Here is an 18,916-nt window from a genome sequence, read left to right as displayed (position 1 = left end):
AACTGTCTCTGAGTGTATAGTTCAAGCTACTCCCAGATACTAACAGATCGCTCTCCTCTCTAGCTGCCATGCTGACCCCAACCACTGCAAATGACAGAGGCTTTCTGTGCTACACTGTCCTAGCTAGGACCAGGTGGGGTTTGGCTGGTCTGTGACATGGCCCCTCTCTTACAAGACTGAGTTTTACTCTTAAGCCCAAGGAGAGACATGTGAGGAATGATTTTGGCTGACAAGTGCTGTGGGCTCTAAGAGATAATTCTTGTGTGTGTTGGTTTGCTTTTCAGTATGGCAGTCACCTTGGTGTAGGTAGGTAGCTAAGAGGTCTAGAGCCAGTGGACAAAGTGGTGGGGCCAGAGGTTTTCTCAGAGCTGTGGATGGGCAACCGATGAGAAGGAGCTTTAGGTCTTGGTGGCTGTGGTTTCCTGAAATGAATTGTCTTTCTCCTTTCTTCTGATTGACTGTGGAGAGCTGTGGCCTGGCTATGTCCTGGGAGCTGGGTAAGGAAGAGCCACCTTACAGCTGGATGGCAAAGCTGATCCCAGATTAGGGCTAGGAGGAGCTGAAGAGCCTTGAGGACAGGCTGAGAGTCAGAATCCAGAGCCAGGAGGCTCTCTGTTCCCCACAGTTTGGTTCCCTTCCCATCTACTTGGGAATCTTGGCTTCTCCCTGCAGCCAGTGTGGCTGACGAGGGTGGGAATGGGCCTGGGCTGTAGCTCCCAAAGGAAAGCGGACAAGATTTCACGTGATTTCTGCCAGCCCATACGATGTGAGCTGGGAGACTTTATTCGGTTCAGGAGAAGGTGAGAAAGGAATGAGACAAAATGTGCACTGAAAGGCAGGGGTTAATACTGATACAGGGGCAGAATAATGGCATCAGGGACAACACAAGTGCCCAACAAAGTACAGGGGATGGGCGGTCCGTCATCACTGGCCCAGGGGTCAAGTGTACCCAGATTTCTTTTCAGACTTAACAAGGAAGCTTGGGACCCCAAAGCACTGAAATGGAGAGGGTCCTAGCACAGGACTTGCAACTAGTACAGTGGCAACTCCACTTGGCTGGAGATGCTGGTGGGAGGCTGTGGTACCCAGCAGGGCGAATCCTTAGCTCCCACCTACACTCCTTCAGAGAATATCCTTGCCCTTCACACCTAACTTGTTGGTCCCCACCTGTGCATCCTTGCACTTTAACACCACTAACAGCATGTGTTAAGCCCGAACTCATTCCAGGTAGGAAAGCCAGGGTACACTGGCACAGACCTCAGGGTGCAAAGCCTGCACAACTATCGTTATCGTTAGATGACCTCCCCTGAACCAGGACGTCTTCCCAGCTAGAAAGGGGTCAGGGCATGATACGACTGGACTAGACATCAGCCACAGTCAGTTTCCTGACTCTGCTCCTCAGTACCCAGTCTCTAGGCTTCATCATCAAGTCTGGTGCCAGTGGGCTGCTGTTCTGCCCCCTTGGCCATGCCCACTATGGATGAGTGGCTAGCTCGACAGCTCAGGGGAGCATGGAAATGTGAGGCTATGGAGGGGACAGGGCTGGCAGGTAGCTCGATGGAGAGGAAGGTTCTCTGAAGCCAGCTTCCCAGTGTCTTGACCCAACACCAAGCACAAGGAACCTCTGTCCACACCACCTCCACCAAACCAGCCTCCTCTGACCTCACCTTGACCCCCTTCAGCCAGCAGCCCCTGAGAGTGGGGTAGAAAAGCTGAATGGCAGGCCTGAGTCAGGAGGTCTGGAGACATCTGCCAACTCCCTGTCTCTCATAGGAAGTGAGATGAGGTGATGTCATGGATGGTGACTAAGGCCTCAAAGTCCCTGCCTCTGCCTCCCTGGAAACCAGACAGCCGGGCCAGCCCCAGAGAGCACAGCCCATGTAAATGGCCGCAGAGGGAAGGGTGGCTTGCTACATATGAGAAAGAGTAAAAACTTAAAAAAAAAAAAAAAAAGCACCACTTGTGGCCTATGACAGCCTATGACACTCTCCACAGGCCAAAGGCCCTTAGCTTGGGAGAGGGAATAGCAGCAGGGGGGTGTGTGCCCCTGGCCATCAGCTGCTCCTTCATATCCTGAACAAGTCAGGGCTCCACCTGCTTCTTTCTTTCCTGGGCCTTAGAGGAAGTGGAGCGCAGAGCTCCAGTCCTAAGGCTCTGGGACCTGGAGCTGTTCTCCCAATACGCCTGACTCCAGCTGTCCTCACACCTTTCTCCCACATTTTGTTGTACCTTGAAGGTCCCAGAGACATAGAGGGCTGCCGTCCCAAGGATAAGCAGCTGCACTGAGATCCAAAAAAAAAGATCTTGTCCAATCTTGCACCTCTTGCATGGGAGCTCCTGGGACTACTATCCCTACTCCCTGAACTCTGAGGTGGATCAAAGAATGTCACGTCCTTTCATGGGTCTGGCTAGGGGTGTCGCCTAGGCTATGCCTAGGAAAGTTCCAGGGGCCCCCTGACCCCAGGAGGAACCAGGCAAGACAAGGGACTGAACAGCCAGCCTCCCATGGTGCCTGTGCTGGGCCCCAGTGGGCCTGGCTCTGGGCCCAGGAGCTGTTGGTGTGATGAGCAGCCACCAGAGCATCCTTACTCCTCCTCATCCCATCCATTTCTGGGCAGGAGGGGTTTCACTGTTCTATCCCACTTTACCAGCTCTGGTGACCCAACAAGCACAAACGTGGCCTCTGCCTGCAGGATGGGGCCAGGAGGAAGACACAGGAAGTGCTCCCTGCTGCCTTTGGGAAACTTTAACTTTCACATTTTCCACCCACAGTCTCCCCACAACCGGCCCACGCTCTCTTCCCTGGACATTTCAGACTGGTACTCTCAGCTATGGTGGTCATTTCTTGAACTTTTAAAAAGTACAATTCATATATTAATTCAGAGCCCTGGCCTTAAAAAAAAAAAAAAAAAAGGAACTTAAAAAAAAAAAAGGCCAACACCACTTAGGGGCCTGCATTGTGGGACAGTACAACGACAGCATCTCACTTTAAATGGATATGCTCTCTTCGGTGGGACACAGTCCCCACCTAGCCCTCTTCTTTTGTCACCTGCTGGCCCTGTAGGCATTTGAGTCTCTAGGTCTCTGGCTCTTATCCAAGCCCGCCCTCAGCCCTCTGCAGCTTTTATTGGCAGCCACCCTGGCTGACTCCACCTCTCAGTAAAGCCCCTTAACGGTCACTTCATCCAGCTGCCCTCTGTCACTTGAAGCCTCCAGCAACTTGACGAGTGCCACCTGTGCTGCAGGGAACTCAGTCCCCACACAGTCCCCATGCAGCCCTATCCTTCATTGCCTCCCTCAGCCCTTCTCACTTACACTCCCAACTCGAGGACTGGCTCTCCTCCGCAGCCCAGACAGCCCCTCCACACCTCACTTTCCTACCAGGGATCATGTGCCCCAGGGCCAGGGGACAGACATTCCTATTGCCCAGGCTCCCCCTGTCAAGGTCCCAAGGAGCTGCTAAAACTGGCTGCTACTCCAAGCCTAAGGCAGGGAAGGGACCCTGGGGGGATAGGCAGCCTGGTCTGGTCTTGTTTCTCCAGCAAGTGCTGAGATTATTGGACAGGGTGAGAAGAGCCTACTCCCACACAACTACCCCATGCCCAGCCAAGTTTCTTAAGGTCATGGTGTCCCCAGTACAAGTCTGGGCTCTCTACAAAGTCCAGCTCTTCTGCAGGGAGCCCCTGGCCTGTGGCAATAGTCAAGACTAGACAGAACCAGATGTGCTAAGGGCCAGGACTCTTCCCACTACGGTCCTCTCCTGGTTCTCCTATAGCCTAATTCCAACCTGGCCATGGTGAAGATGTGGGGGGATGCTGGGAGGAGTGCACAGTGCTGTCTAAAGGGCTTCTTGGGCCATAGGCTTTCCACCTTAGGCAGATGTGGCTTCTGCCAAGTTCCTGATTTGAAAAATAAATAGACCTTTCTCAGGAGAACTCCTACCCTGCTTCCCTTTCCCTGGGTCATGATTCTGCCAGGACAGGCCTAGCTGGAGAAAACACTTCCATTTCTACACCACCCCACCCCTCACAAACCCTGATCACTGTTGAGAGAAGAAGGAGCACCACAGAAGCGGGCATCCCTCCTCCCCAAGCCACACAGTGCTCAGAGAGAGAGAGAGAGAGAGAGAGAGAGAGAGAGAGAGAGAGAGAGAGAGAGAGAGAGAGAGAGAGAGAGAGAGAAAGAGAGAGAGAGGAGAGAGAGAGAGAGGACCCTGACAACTACCAACATATCCATTTGTCTTTCCCTTCAAATACCTTATACTTCAGTTGTAGAGCTAAAACTCCAAATAAAATACTTAACTGCTTCTTGGCCCACAGTTAGGGGCCTGGCTTCATGGGAGAGGAAGTCGCTTGGGGCTGAACAGCAAGGCATCCTTCTTGTCTCCCATCCCAAGCCCGCCCCATCACCAGCCCATGTCTGAATGAAATAGGTGGTTCCACGCAGGTGGGTCTGAGCCTCCAGAAGCAGAGGAGATCTGGGGGTGCTGGCATGTGCCTCACACCCGGATCTGATACCCACTGAGGTCTGGCATGGCTTTGGGCTCTGCAGGCTTCTTCTCCCCCGAAGGCCTGCAGGAAGAAAAGCAGAGGGTACGGAAGAGGATCCAGTGGTTACTAGGGAACTAGAGAAGGGGGGGAAGGAGGGAGGGAGAGCTGTCCCACTGGCTCCCCTCCTCTAAGGGACTTTTAAAGCTGTAGCAGAGAGTGTGGGGGAGTGTTTGTGGAACCAGTGGCCAGCCTGAAGATCCTTGATGATGGATCCCCTATGGTCACACAGCCTCTGGCTTTCTGATGAGGGTTACTAGACTTACATAGCTTGTGGCTAACAGCTTCAAGTACAACCAGGAATTGGCTCCTTACAAAAGCCTCCTAGATCAAAAGTAGGGGCAATGAGCATTTCAGCGCTAGAGGGCTGCTCAGCAACTCCTCACTTCACAGCAGAGAGGCGGCTCTAGAGGCACAATTATAATTAAAGAGAGAGCCAGAATAATATGTGTGTGTGTGGGGGGAGGGGGAGTCAGAACAAGAGGCCTGATATTTAAATAGCAAATCTTGCCATTTGCACACAGACACAAACCCAGACCCCAGGAGACAAAAGTTGTGCTCAAAGCTGGTCCTGGCTGCTCAGCCTCTGGTCATATACAGAGATCCCTTGCAGCGAACTTGAGGAGAGCTCAGGGCCTTGTGGGAGCCCCATTGGGATCCTTCCTCCCTCCTCAGTCCATTCTGCTGCCTCCCTCAGACCTTCTGGACACAGCCAAGGGGCCTTGTCTTTAGGGAAATGGCACTGAACTGTCCTTAGCCTGCTAACACATAAACACTGGACCCATCGTCCCGAGGGACTTCTCAGAGAGTGAAGGATGGGAAGGAGAAAGGAGGAGTGAAGAAGAGAGGCAAGGGAAAGGCTGTTGTGTCTCCTTCCTCACCGTCTCTCACTGCGGCTGTTCCTGCGATGGGGGCTGGACTGGGCCCTCTGTGGGGAGGAAACATCCTTCTTCCGGTCCTTGGTGGGAGAGGGAGGGCCTGTCCCCTTGCCAATCTGGATAGGGAGGAAGAAAGAGAAGGATGTTCTGAGCTGCCCCAATGGCCCACTCTGTCCTGCTAGGAGCCACAGTCCTGGAAGCCATCCCTATGCAGTCTGAGCTCCAAGCCTCAGGTGACCTTTACCCCATCTCTGGGGCATCCCTGAGCCACCGGGGCAACAGATCCTGGGTAGAGCTGTCTACTTCCCAAGAGTCCCAAACATAGGGTGGGAGGCGTCACTGGGCTGTCATAGGACTGGAAAACACCTCTTAAGAGTGACCTTTTTACACAGGCTAGGTAAATGCGCCTGTTAGGGATATGGCAAATGCTGAGCTCTAAGGCAGGTCCTACCAGCCTGACAGTGACACTATCTCAGGCTAATCAGATGTCAGATTGGGAGCTGGATCTCTGATTCAAAAAAAAAAAAAAAAAAAAAAAAAAAAAAAAAAAAAAAAAAAAGAACAAAACTAAACAACCAAACAAAAACACATTAAAAAAAAAACCCCAACAAAACAACAATCCCAAACCCAAACCATCCCTTATGTCGGACGGTCAGCCTGCTTTGTTTCCTCAGCTCAAATGAAGCTGAAAACGAAGCAACATGAGGCATCCAGCGCTGAGCTGTCTGGGAATCACCAGCACTTGAGAGAGGAATCTATAAGCTCCATCTCTATCTATGACTTGCTGCTACCTGGAAAACACTACCATGCTCCCAACAGTGAGAGCCGGGGAAGTGGGGGAGGGTGGCTGGGAGAAGGGCGTGGCCCAGGCACAGAAAAGCCCCTCTGTAATACAGGCCTATGACAGCTTCTACCTGAGGGGAAGACAATGTTAACTGTAGTGGTTGGGGGAAGCAGGTCACAGTGCAGTGGGGCAGAGTAATACAGAGGGGCTTGACCACTCTGGGGAGAGCCCCTGCAGGCCCTAGGAAAGGTTATCTCCAGTCCAGGAAGACTGAGATCCCCCTCACCAATTCTGTCTACTAGAAGCCTATGGGAGCCAACGCCTATGGGAGCCAACTCCTTGGGGATCTTGGCCTACTGCTGTTGGTCCATGAGATTTCTCCAACTCTCTAGCATCTGCTGAGTGGTGGGAGAGAAGGGGAGGACCCACCACCTTCACTGTCTTCCCTGTAGGTGACCCTTTCCATTTCTGCTGATCTCCTCTTGGTCCTTTATTACAGGCAGAGAGCTTAGGGGACTCAGGAGTCCCCTAAGGAGATGGACAGGAGAGGTGGCGGCTGCTCACTACGCCATCCTGCCCCATTGTCGGACATGCCAGATGTCTGCTGCTTTCATTCAAAGCACCCAGGCCTGGAGTACCATGTCCCCATCCTTCCCATGTCCAACTGCACAGACCTATGACTCAATCCCCGCTCACTCCTTTCCTACCTCTAACATTTATTTCTCGGTCTGTCCACCTTGAAGGGACAACTTCAGCAACAGAACATCAGTAATGCCCAATCCTGGGTCCAAGTAGATAGATACTTCATCCTCAGGCAACCCCTATTGGTCAGGACAACCTGCTCGAGGCATGGAGGGGATCCCATGAGGAAGCGGCAGTTGACTGGCACTGGCCCCATGGACCACTGCAGGTGCTAACCTTGAGCCGCATGTCTCTAGCATGCCGCTCCAGCTCCTTGCGGAAGTCTTCTCGCCCCAGCCTCTCCACGTCCAGCACCGAGTGCTTCCATTCAATCTGCTCCACACTGTGGGGGTCGTGGGACACACACTGGCCCAGCTTTACCTTCTTCAGCACATGCCAGCAGCGGCCATAGGCTGCTTCATAGTCCAGCACAAGGTCACTGAGTGTGCGGAAGGCTGGGGGTTTGTACATCAGGTCCTCCCTTCGGCTCATGCCCAGGGCTCCATAGCGGCCCCCAAAGTTCACCCCCAGCACAATGTGGCGGAAGTAGTTCCCTGAGAAATAGGTCTTGAAGCTGATGGGGAAGCGTTCCAGGGTGGGCATGCTGTTGGTGAGGTAACTGGTGAATCCAAGTGCTAAGGAAAGGGTTAGGTCAGGGTGGTTATGTGTGCCAAAGAGCCCCTTCTGAAGACAAACTGGCCATATGTATACCCGTCCACTCCCCAGCCCTGACTGGGGTCCTGCGGAGGGCCGCTTCTCCTGGGGGCTTACCAGTCTACCTAGGTGCTGCTTTGCCCTTGCGGGGCTGGCTGAGAAACGGTGTGCATCTTTTTAGGTCTTTCTGCTTCCAAAAGCCCATCTGCCATCTCTATAAATCAGCACTACCTGGGTGTGCCAACACTTGGCCTCTCTGCAGCTTCTCCCCAAGCATTTCTTAGAAATGGCACAACAGCCAGAGTATAACACTGTACCCAGGGTTGGAGTTCCAAAACAGGGTCACCTTGACCATGGGACTCAAAAACAAGCTATCCAGCCGGCCTTGGAAGATAGCAAGACAAGGCCGAAGATGAAGACCTCCCGAGGATTCTCCCTCTTACAGAGACACTCCTCCACCTTGGGAGGTGCTCCATGCTGGGGGTCAATAGACGTCAGCACAGGAAGCCCTTAGGACCCTCCCATTCCACAGCAGGCAGCCAAGGCTGGGCCAGCCTGAGCCAGTATCTCCCAGGCCCAAGGAAGGATACATTCCCAGGATCACAGCTTCCAGGCATTTGATTGGCAGAGCCTCTTTGGTCATTTCCTTGGCCAGGTCCATCAGCCTATGAGAAAGGGAGGCGGGGCTGTGTGGAGACTGTCTCCAACCCTCTCAGGCCCTACTTGGTGATGAGCCAGAAAGACTGGGACAGAGACTTGCCTGCAGGCTGCCTTCCCCCAGGCCTGGTGTTTCCTTCCCTCTCCCAAGTCTAAAGTCTGAGGGGGTACCGGAGGCAAGCACTGGGGTCAGGAAGTAGGCCTACCGGCTGTCCTTCTTTCCCTTCACTTCCTCTTTCCTGGCCTGGCTGCTGCTCACAGACTGGGGGAGGGGAGCATGAATGGAAATGGGATCTGAGGAGCTCATGCCTTTTCCCATGGCTGGGAGGGGAGAAAGCTTGGCTCTGATGGGGGCCCTTCCTGAGCGCAGCAGATACGCCTCATCTAGCCACCGCTGCCCAAAGAACTTGCTAACGAATGGAAAATGTTCTCTGCAGCCTGAAGGTAGCATCTCAGGCAGACAGCTGTCGCTTGGCTCGCCTGCCCACCCCTACACTTGGAATTTAGGCTATTTCAAAACAGCCCATCCTAGCCTCTGCTTTGTCTGGGTCACCAGCGTCCTACTAGAGGATGGGTTGGGACATCAGCACAAAGCAGCAACTGAAGGACAGAAGCAAATTCTGGGATTAGAGAATGTGGTTCCACACAAGGGCTTCAAAAGGGGGCAATTAATTAAATAGATAAGCAACTCAGGATATTTTCCCATGATTAAATAAGCAACTTAAACTGTCTAGAACAAGAGATTCAGTTCAAGTCTGCATGCTGAGTCATGATGGGCTAGGGGGTGAGAGAAGCAGTTTTCTTGTAGATACCAAAATACTGCAGAGTACACGGAGGCTTCAAGGAAAGAAAAAGGAAAATGATCTTCCCTGCCCCCCTCCCACATCCCCACAAGCGGGGGGGGGGGGAGGGCTGGGGACAGGTCGGGGCGGGGCTAGGGGGTTACCCTACTAGCTCAACTTCCTTTCATCAGCCTCGGGTGGCTATCTCATTGGGATTTCCTTCCTTAGGGCCCCAGGGTAGCACCCTTCCCCCATTCCATGGCTGGCTTTCCTCAGAAAAGTCCCTGCCAACCCTTTAAGCTGTCACTAGAAGGCAAACCACAAAGGTTCCCTAGGGAGCAAACCCAGTGGCTTTGTACTTACCCCGTCAGAGGTCTGCTCTTCTTAATTTCAAAGAACTGTGTCCCTGTGTGATTGTACCTGGGGACGGTGGTTAAGGACTTCCTGGCGTGATCTGGAAGGCTGTAGGTACTTTCCCTCGGCTGCTATCCCAGACCCTAGGATGGCTGCAGAAGCCCCAGGGCACATCTGCCACAAAGCACCCTCCAGGGCACTTAGGACTTTCTCTAGGGGAAGAGGGGGAGGGTAGGGCACAGGGTTCACCTCACTCTCATAGACCCTCTCCCCCGCTCTTTGGCAATGTCCCCTGTTCTCTCTTGGCCTGTTGTCTCAGGGAGGACACTGAGTGGGCAGCCAGCCCAGCCGTGCTGAGAAAGCAGCCTTAGCTGGGGACAGTTCCTGGCAGTGCTGGGCTTTCCAAACAACTAAGAAGGCCGAGGGGCCACCAGTACTTCCCCTGTGCCAGCTACTTTTATGCCCGTGTGACACCAGCTAGAGTCATTTGGGAACAGGGAACCTCAATTCAGAAAATGCCCCCACCAGACTGGTCTGTGCTAAAGTTCCTTAATTACTGATTGATGCAGGGAGGGGTCCCATCCAATTGTGTGTTGTGTCACCCCTGGGCTGGTGGTCCTGGTGTCTAAGAAAGCACACGGAGCAAGCAAATAAGGAGCACAGGACCCAGGACATATACACAACTCTTGGGCAGCTCCAGGGGCCTAGGGCACAGACATAAGGTAACTGGCTTTCAAGAATTAGGAGAAAACTTTAAGATGTGGATGTTATATCTTAGTGCAGAAGATCTTTGTCCCTTCCCCATCCCCCCAAACCGAGCACTGCAGTGACCTCAAAGAGCTGCTTCTGTCCCTTGGCTAGGGCAAGATGAATTACAGCTGACACCCCTTTCCTCTGCAAGGTGCTTAGGAGCCCCCTTCTTCCTGTACACATACACACACACACACACACACACACACACACACACACAGAAAGACACACACACAGACACACACACACAGAGACAGAGAGACAGACACACACAGACAGACACATACACAGACAGTAACACACACACACACAGACACACACACACAGAGACAGACACACAGAGACACAGATTGACAGACAGACAGACAGACACACAGAGACAGATACACAGACACACACAGACACACACAAACAGACGCACACAGACACATACACACACACACACACACACACACACACACACACACACACACACACACACACACACACACACACACACACACACACACACACACACACACACAGCATGGGGAAGCTGGTGCTGGAGAAGCTGGATCAAGTCCAGCACTCTGACAGAGCCTCCGCCTGAGCCTCAGCAGCTCCAGGGAGCAGCGATGCCAGTGAATAGCAGCACTGATGTTGGGAGGCAGCTGGCCCCGCGGATCCCTCACCAGGCCCTACTTGATTTTTGGGGTTGTCACTAAGTGGTGGTCACAGCTCTGGACCCAAGAGGATACTGCAGCTCCCTGATGTAGCGCTGCACGGCTTCCAGGCGCTCAGGGATGGGCGTCGTCGGCTGGAAAGTAGGCACACTTGGTATGGGAATCTAGGGACAGATGGAGAAAAATCTCTGTCACATGGAGAGGCACACCCTGGAGCTTCCAGCCCCCCAGCAGCAATACCCTGGGGAGCCTGGAGAGGCTCCTACTCTGAGCCATTTTCCCTGGCAATCCCTCCCTCCCAGGGCCACAGCTCAGCCATCCCTGACACCCGACTGTATTTCTAATGGGGAGCTTATGTTGGCCTTGGAATTTCATGCTATTAAATAATTTTAGGAAGCACAGAAGGATCCACTGACTAAATTTAAAATACACATTAATTAATACTTAATGAGAAAGTCTGTATTGGGATTAGTTTGTTTGGGTTTGGGGTTCACTCTGGTCTATGGCTTGGATGTGGCAAAGGTGCTGAGACTTTGTTCTGGGGTTGGTAATGTTGAGTGGGCTCTAGATGAAGGTATTAGGGCACTGGAGGTATGCCCTTGGAGAGGAAGAAGGGAGTTCTCAGGGTTGTCATCAAAGGAGCAATACACAGCTCCCCCTTCTTCTGGCTTCTTGCTTCCAGGATGATCTGTTTCTCCATGCCCCTGTCATGATCCCATCCATCACCATTAAACCTTATCCCAGTCCGAACCAATGGGGCCTCTTCAGTCCCCAAGGCTGCAAGCTAAATAGACCTCATTTCTTCATAAGTGTCCTGCCTTGGTTACTTTGTTATAGCAATGAAGACCAGACCAGTACACTCTGGTTCAAGGACTAGATGAAAACTGTCTTTCTCAGTGTTCTGCTCTACCAGGTAGAACCCTAAGCTAGGGGATCACTCCTGGACAGGTGGATATAACCTTAGCGAGGGGTGTCATTCCTGCTAAGCCCTGGCATGACAGGTGTGCCAGGGCTGCCAAAGCACCAACTTGAATGGTCAAGGGGTGTGGCAGTGGGACAAGGGAACATATTATGGGTCAGGTCTTACTTCAAACGCGCTTTCCCCACCCACTCCATCCCTAAGCAGTATGTTCCTACCCTTTCCCAGTAGGCTGCCACTGGACCCTCCAAGGCCACCCGGAGCTTGCCCATGCCCATAGCTGCAAATGTAAGGGTAGGAGTAAACAGAAGGGACATCAGGTCCTAGGTATGCTCAGGGTGGGGCTCTATGGAGGAGAAAGGATTCATCCTTGCTAGGCTGGGCTCACAATGGATTTTAAAATCAAACAATTGATTTTTAATCAGTTTTTAAAAACAACAACCATAGTTGTGGCTGGGCTTAATCAGGAAGGGAAGGAACACACGGTTATCATCACACACTTGTCTCTGGGGTGCTTTGAATGGTGGGAGACCAGGGCGGTGTCTCGAGTAGATACTGCTTCACCCCGCAGGGCGGAGATGCAGGAAGGAAGGGTCCTGGCTCTGGGAAGCCGTCTAGCAATGTCTTTCTTCCCTCTCCTTTCACCAGGGCCCTTGCTTCCTGTCTAGGCAGTCTCTAGCAGCGGATACCACAGCCTGGAGAGGCCATTTCCTCTTTTACATCACTCCCATCTTCAAATTGGCACTGTCACTTACAGCCACCAGCAGGAGACAAGCTCAGGATGGACCCTGCCTTTACTTGCCTGATCATTCTGTGCCAGATGCACACCACAACTGTTTGAGGGGCTGCCCGGCCATCCTGGTCCAGGGTATGCACATCCATCCAAGTCACCGGTAACCTTGGGGGTGCATTCTCAGTGTAGCGGAGTCACCCTATCTTGATAAATAGGTCCCAGCAACTGGAGCTGTGTGACTGAACCCACCTGTTCATGAGTCACTCTGGACAGGGAAGGAGACAGCCGAACCACTTGCCAAAGCTCAGGGAGAGGGAGTTGGGAACAGACTCAAGCCAGGAGCGGGGTGGGGGGTACCCACAAAAGCATCATGGGTACCTGCCACACAAAGGGCCGGCAAGAAGGCCACCATTGAAGAAGAGTCAGAAATGACCTAGGATTCTATGTGTGGCCTTGGAGACTACCTTACCAGGTGCAAAGCCTGGTCCAAGAACCAGACCATCCAGGGTTCTAGGACAATCCTACAGGAAGACTTAGTGATGAACACAGCAGACAGAACCGGCCATCCTATGGAATCTAGCTCTGATTTCAGGGGAGCGCCTGAACAGCAGTGCCTCAGATGTCTCACGGGGGAATGCACCTCACTTATGAAAGGGTAGGAAGAGAACCTGCCTTAGCAGGCATCACTGAGTTGTTGTAAGCAATGCTTCAGAACACTGTCCAACGTCTGGCTACAGATATGTGCCAAACAAAGTTTGGTACACACTGCCCTGGGCTATTCAGCCATCTAGAGATGCCTGGATTCCTATTTGCAGGTGCTCAGTGGCCAAAGCCACAGCTAGCCCCACAGCAGCCACAGTGTTGGTAAATGGTTGCTGGGCTTTCACAGGGAACAGCAGTTGGAAATGGCAATGAGATATTCTTATACAAGAGCATAGCATAGCCTGCTGCTGGCTTCTGGATCCTTATAGAAACTGTTACGTTTAACATCGCTCTTGCAAGGGCTGCAAGTACCTGTAGCTTGCTACATGCCCACTCTGTGCGCCACTGGGGACCTATTTAGATGCTCACCTAATGAGATGCTACATGCTTTCCACCATCAGTTCATCTCAATATCCCCATGAAAAGGGGCATTGCCGCAGATCCACGGACAGCTGGGGATGCTGGCGGGGGGGCAAGGACACGGTCTCCTCTTATAAGTAGTTATGAGATAGTAAGAGTGAGAGAACATGATGGCTTCCCCCCCCCCCCCCCAGGGCTTTGACTACACTGCCCTGGTGCTGGGGATCCAGCTTCCTGCAGACTTAGCCTGTAAAACTCAGGGAAGGTGGGTGGCGTCATGGGAAGCTGCTGGAAAAATGAGGGATGGGGAAACACATCCCAGCCCCTCCTGCTTCTCCCATTTCTCTTCCTTTGCTGTACAGATGCCAGATTACGGATCACTACTGAGAAATCTAATGTTAACCGGTTGTCCCAAGCAATCTGTTAAGACATTGTGTATCCTAAGAAACCCTTCCAGGGCCCATCACGGTACAGGACAGTGTGACTTCTGCAGCAGGCCACATGGGACAGGTCAGGGTCAGGTCTTTCTGCAGCTCCCAGTATGACACCCCATATTGCTCCTCTTCTCCTTAACTTCTAGGGCTCCTCCACGTCCCCTGCACCCTAAGGGTTCCCTGAGCCAAAGTAACCGCTGTCCTCACTCCCTCCACCTGAGACACTTTCCCAAAGGCTTGAAGACGATGTTTCAAAATGTCCAGAACCTCTCATAAGATTCCAGTCCCCCCCCTACTCCTGTCTCCATACTTTCTTCCCTAACAAACAGCTTCAAATGTGCCCTTCCTGGGCACGAGGCCTGAAGATGACATTAATGACTAATCACCATCGAAGATACTGATGGCCAGTATCCTCCAAAGCACTGACAGTAGCCATTCTGCCACCTTCCTATGGCCCAATCCGGACAGAACCAAGAGGGCCAGACACTGTGGAGCATGTGTGTGACTCTGGCCTCATCCATCAGATGCTCTGTGTGGCATCTCATCTCTCTCCTTGAAACAATCCTCTTCTGCAGTTTGAGGATTAACATGGTTTCTCATTTCACCCTCTTCACTACCAACCCATTTTACAGATAAGAAAGCTGTAACTCAAGCAGGCTTGGGGGCGGGGGTACGGGGGATTGCCTTGAGCACACACGGGACAGGTAGGTGATCCAAAACAATACCCCAAACCCACGATGTCATACTTTCTTGTTCAGATATTTAAAAATCCAAATTTGTGCTTTAGAATGTTCTGCACAGTGTTCATTTTAAGGGTAAGCCAGTGGAAACAATGTCCAGTTTCAGATTAGCTAAATAAATGAGAAGATGATGATGCAACTGTTCAAAATCAATCTAGCTTATTCCTCTGGGAAACATTAGGCAGCAGCTCAACCTTCGACCTCAGATTATCTTTTCCCCAATAAACCAGCAAGAGAAAAACAGGCTTGGTTTCTTTTTATCAGTAATTATTCTCCCTCTCTTCCTTCAGGACTAACCCTTAGCCTCTGACTTCTGACCAGCGGCCTTGGTACTTGGAGCATTGCTTTCTTGGACTGGACCATAAACATTACACACACACACACACACACACACACACTCGTGTGTCTGCACATTTTTAGTATGGCACTGTTGTAAAGAACACGTGGCCTCAGAACAGCACATCCCAAATGTCCTTTCATTTCGCAAACACACATAAGTGTCCACCCCTGTGCCAGGCACACAGGAGACCTCAAGAAGACAAAGATGAATGAGACAGAGGCTCTCCTTGCTTGGCAGCCCTATAGAGGGACTGTTGTGGTGGGTGAATTCCAGTCAATGCAGGAGAATACTTAACTTATCTCTTCCCCACAGGGTCACTGCTAACAGCACTGAATCCGGTACCCACCACAGCTGAGCAGATGGAACCTCAAGACCTGGCGTGGGAATCTCAACTCTGGCATTTCTCATCTACCTTTTGAGTTTCTCATCTCAAACGGGGAACCCAAAGTTTGCACTTCCTTTGGAATGCTGTTGGTCAACTCAGTAGATAATATAGGAAAATGTTTTCTCATGGCACAAAGCCCTGTACTCTCCAGTCGGCCATCACCAGCCTCATAGTTTTCTGGCTTCTCAAGTGTCCTGAAACAAGGGGGGGGCCAAGCCACACCAGTTCTCCAGTTCATTTGTGGTCCTGCTCAGGAAGCCATGGGGGAGGGCCTCCTGGAGATAGGGGACTAGGCCTCCCCCACCAAACGACTCCAAAAGCACTGCAAAGAAACTTCTGGACAGGTGGCACCTACCTATACTTTTAAAATCTTACCACAACAATGGTCCCTGCACTTCATTCATCAGCAACACGACACATGAGGGTTACTTTCTTAGCTCCAAGGTCAATAAAACCCATCTTCATTTTGCCTAGCCCCTCTATATCTTACCTTGGGCAGGTCTGTGGCCCCACGGATCCGCAGGGCCACCTTCTCTCCATCTGGGTGGATCTTGGCCACATGTTTCCACATCCTTTCCCAGGTGGCCTCGTCCACTGGCAGTCCACCTCGGTTGATGAAAAAAGGGACACCTCCATCTCGTAGGTCCTCTTCCCCTTCCTCTTCGGGTTCTTCGTCTCTCTGTACTGAGGCCCCTTCGGTGGTCTCCAAACATTTAGTGCCAGAGTGGGCGGCAGCAGCAGCGGCGGTGGTGGCGGCTGCGTTCGAGGACGCACTGCTGCTGCCACTTGGGATCAACTTCTTTCCCCCTGGCATCCCTAAATCCTCAACGGGGGTGGGAGGATGATCAGGAGGCGAGGGGGAGGGGGAAATAAGTGCCTCACAGAAGGCCTCCCACACACTCACTATAAAGATAACACATGGTCAAACTGCCTGGCGCCTTTAAGAAACCAGGGCGTGGCTCCTGTACAATAAAATACCATTTGGTAAGACCCAGAGCATCAACCTGAAGTGATGGCCAGGTGGGTTGCCCAGGGTCGGCCTTAGAGGCCTTGTTTTGTTTGGAAAACAGGATAAAGAGAACACACCCCAACTTGGCAGCCTGTACAAATCACCCCCATTTGGCAGCGAGAACAATGACCCACAGCGATCTAGGATGGTCGAGAGGAGAAAAGTGAGGGTCGGGGTGGGGAGACTGAGGCCAGACAGCTCAGACCTGCAGCTACGCCAAAAAGGCGGGCCAAGGTACCGGTGCCCACTCCCAGTTTTGGACAGAACAAATTCCTCTACGAAATCCTTGCTCACAAACACTGGCGCGAGCGGAGGGGCCTCGCGTGAGCTCCGAGTTTGGACCGCGGGGGCCGGGGATGCAAGGGTAGAGAGCGATGCTCGGGGCAACTTCTCTGTCGCGACCCTTCCGGGAGCCAGGACTCGCAGCTGGTGGGGCGGGGAAGGGAGGGGCGCACGCCGCTACGCACATTCCAAGCCTGCCTCCCTCACAAAGTGGGGCTTTGTCTGGGTCTCCTAGCCCCTAGCCCCGGGAAGCAGCAGCGGAGAGGGCGGGAGGGGAAGGGCGCGGCCAGGAGGGAGGCGAGGGCTAGGGGCGCCCAGGCCCTGCGAACCCCAGCCTGGCGCGGCTCAGCGGAGACACCGGGTGCACCTGGCGCTGGATGGTCCCAGCCGAGCCAAAGTGGGACACGGAGCCCCAAGCTCAGCCATCGTGGAGAGCGGCTCGGGTGACGCTCGGGGACCGGGCTGAGGTCACTGAACGGCAGGCTTCAGCCGCAGCTTCGCCGCTGGCCACCAGCTGCAGCAAGAGCGGGCAAAGGATGCTGCGCTAGGGCTCCCGCGGGCCAAGCAGAGCGAAGCTGGGCGTGCGGATGCGAGCGCAGGTCCTCAGGCTCCGCCCGCGGCGGCGGCTGGAATCGACTGACAAAGCGCGGGCGAGCGCCGAGGTGTGGATCCCCGGGGAGAGCAACAGCCTAAGAAGGTGCAGCCTATCGGCCGATCGCTGCATCCCGGCTCGGCGGAGCAGAAGGCACCGCTGCCGCCAGCCGGGTCCCCAGCCCTCCCGCCGCCCACCCGGCTCTTCTCCGGCCCGCGCCGCGCATGCGCTCCGTCCCCCCCTTAAAGGGCCAGCGCATTCCCACCGGGTCGTCCTGCTGCTGCCACCCCCGGACTCCCCCAGCTACAAGTTAATGCAGGGATGCCCTGGACGTTCTTTCCCTTCTCACCTCTCTCTGAGCGCTGAGAACTGCAGAGCTGCGGAAGAAGTTTATAACTGGCCGCACAGCACAAACTCCTGGGGGATTCCTAGCGCGGAAGGCATTGTAGCAGTCGGTTGGGAATTTCCTGAAAAGACACCTCAGCTGTAGAAGCAAGAATGTTCACCTGGAAGACCCGAGTTCTAGATGGCGATTATGCCTGTCTTCCTTTGGGACTTCCAGTAAGTCCCTCCCCTTTGCAGTCCTCAGTTTCCCCATCTGTCAACCGAGAGATCACACTGGGTGAACTCAACCCTCTGGCAGTGCTCCTAAAGGGAGGATTTGTAGAGGCTGGCAGTCATTCTGTTCAACTTGGTTGCTTGCATGGGATTCTGGGAGTGTATCCGTAATTCTAGCTTTGGATGTCCCAGTCCCTGGACATCTGGCTGGAGACATGAGCCTTCCCAATCATGAGACCAAGACAGCAACATAAGGGTGGGAGGCAGTGTTTGGGGAATGCCGACCTGCCCAGAATTAGTACAGTGTGTGTGGCCCGTGAACTCTGAAGACCCAACATACCCTCTCCTTTCCTAGTAGCACAGATCTGCAGGTAACTCCCAAACAAAAGAACTTCACTAAGGATCTACAGTTGATCTTGCAATTTAAAACTTTCTTTCTTTCTACCAGTAGTGGGTATGAATAGCAGTTATCTGAGAGAAGTGTTTCGTTCCTGACGATACATAGTTTGGATACTAAAGGTCTCCCAAAGACCTATGTGTCCCCGGATGGTGCTGTTTGGCCATGGCACAACCTTTGGGAGATGAGACTGTGTGTGTGTGTGTGTGTGTGTGTGTGTGTGTGTGTTTAGGTTGCTACAAGTATCCCCTCTACCCTGTTTTCATCTCTGTTACTGTAATAAGACACTGACCAAAAGCAACATGGGGTTTTGGTCTATACTTTGAGGTCACAGGCCTACTGTGAGGTCATAAGGTCATGGCAGGAACTCAAGACAGAAACCATGGAGGAATGTTGCTTACTGGCTTTCTCATTCATATTTATTTATTTACTTATGGACCAGATCTCCCTAGGTATCACTCTGGTTGGTCTGGAACTTGGTATGTAGACCAGGTTGGTCCCAGACTCAGAGATCTTCCTGCCTCTGCCTCTGGAGTGCTGAGATTAAAGCCATGCACCCACAGCAAGAAAAAAAACCCCAGAGAATCCTCAGGCCCTCAGCTCTTCCTCATTGGTTCCTTAAAGTTCCGCGTGGTGTCAGCGTCAGGTCTTCTTTTGCAGCTTCTCTCACAGCCTTTTATCACCTTCAGTGTCAGGAACCAGGTATGGCCAATGCT

At 52.9% G+C, this 18,916-nt stretch overlaps 1 protein-coding gene across 2 annotated transcripts; it reads right to left on the bottom strand.

Annotated features, from left to right (window-relative positions):
- Window positions 1-741: 741 nt before the first annotated feature.
- Vash1 (vasohibin 1) lies at window positions 742-18,457 on the bottom strand. Of its 2 annotated transcripts, XM_031355426.1 has the most exons (9): window positions 18,144-18,457; window positions 17,595-17,712; window positions 15,853-16,178; window positions 10,825-10,913; window positions 9,347-9,403; window positions 8,135-8,209; window positions 7,128-7,509; window positions 5,429-5,541; window positions 742-4,571 (listed from the first exon to the last, which is right to left on the bottom strand). In XM_031355426.1, the coding sequence occupies exons 3-9, from the start codon at window positions 16,174-16,176 to the stop codon at window positions 4,499-4,501; spliced, it is 1,113 nt and encodes a 370-aa protein (XP_031211286.1). In that variant the 5' UTR covers window positions 16,177-16,178; window positions 17,595-17,712; window positions 18,144-18,457; the 3' UTR covers window positions 742-4,498. The 2 variants fall into 2 exon arrangements, with proteins under 2 accessions (XP_031211286.1, XP_031211285.1); XM_031355425.1 differs by lacking the exons at window positions 17,595-17,712; window positions 18,144-18,457 and adding an exon at window positions 16,666-16,870 and having other exon boundaries at window positions 4,242-4,571.
- Window positions 18,458-18,916: the final 459 nt, after the last annotated feature.

This window comes from Mastomys coucha, unplaced genomic scaffold, assembly GCF_008632895.1.
Source record: "Mastomys coucha isolate ucsf_1 unplaced genomic scaffold, UCSF_Mcou_1 pScaffold6, whole genome shotgun sequence".
In the NCBI taxonomy this organism is placed as follows: domain Eukaryota; kingdom Metazoa; phylum Chordata; class Mammalia; order Rodentia; family Muridae; genus Mastomys; species Mastomys coucha.
Note: the sequence above shows the minus strand (reverse complement) of the source record. Positions and strands in the feature narration are given on the sequence as shown.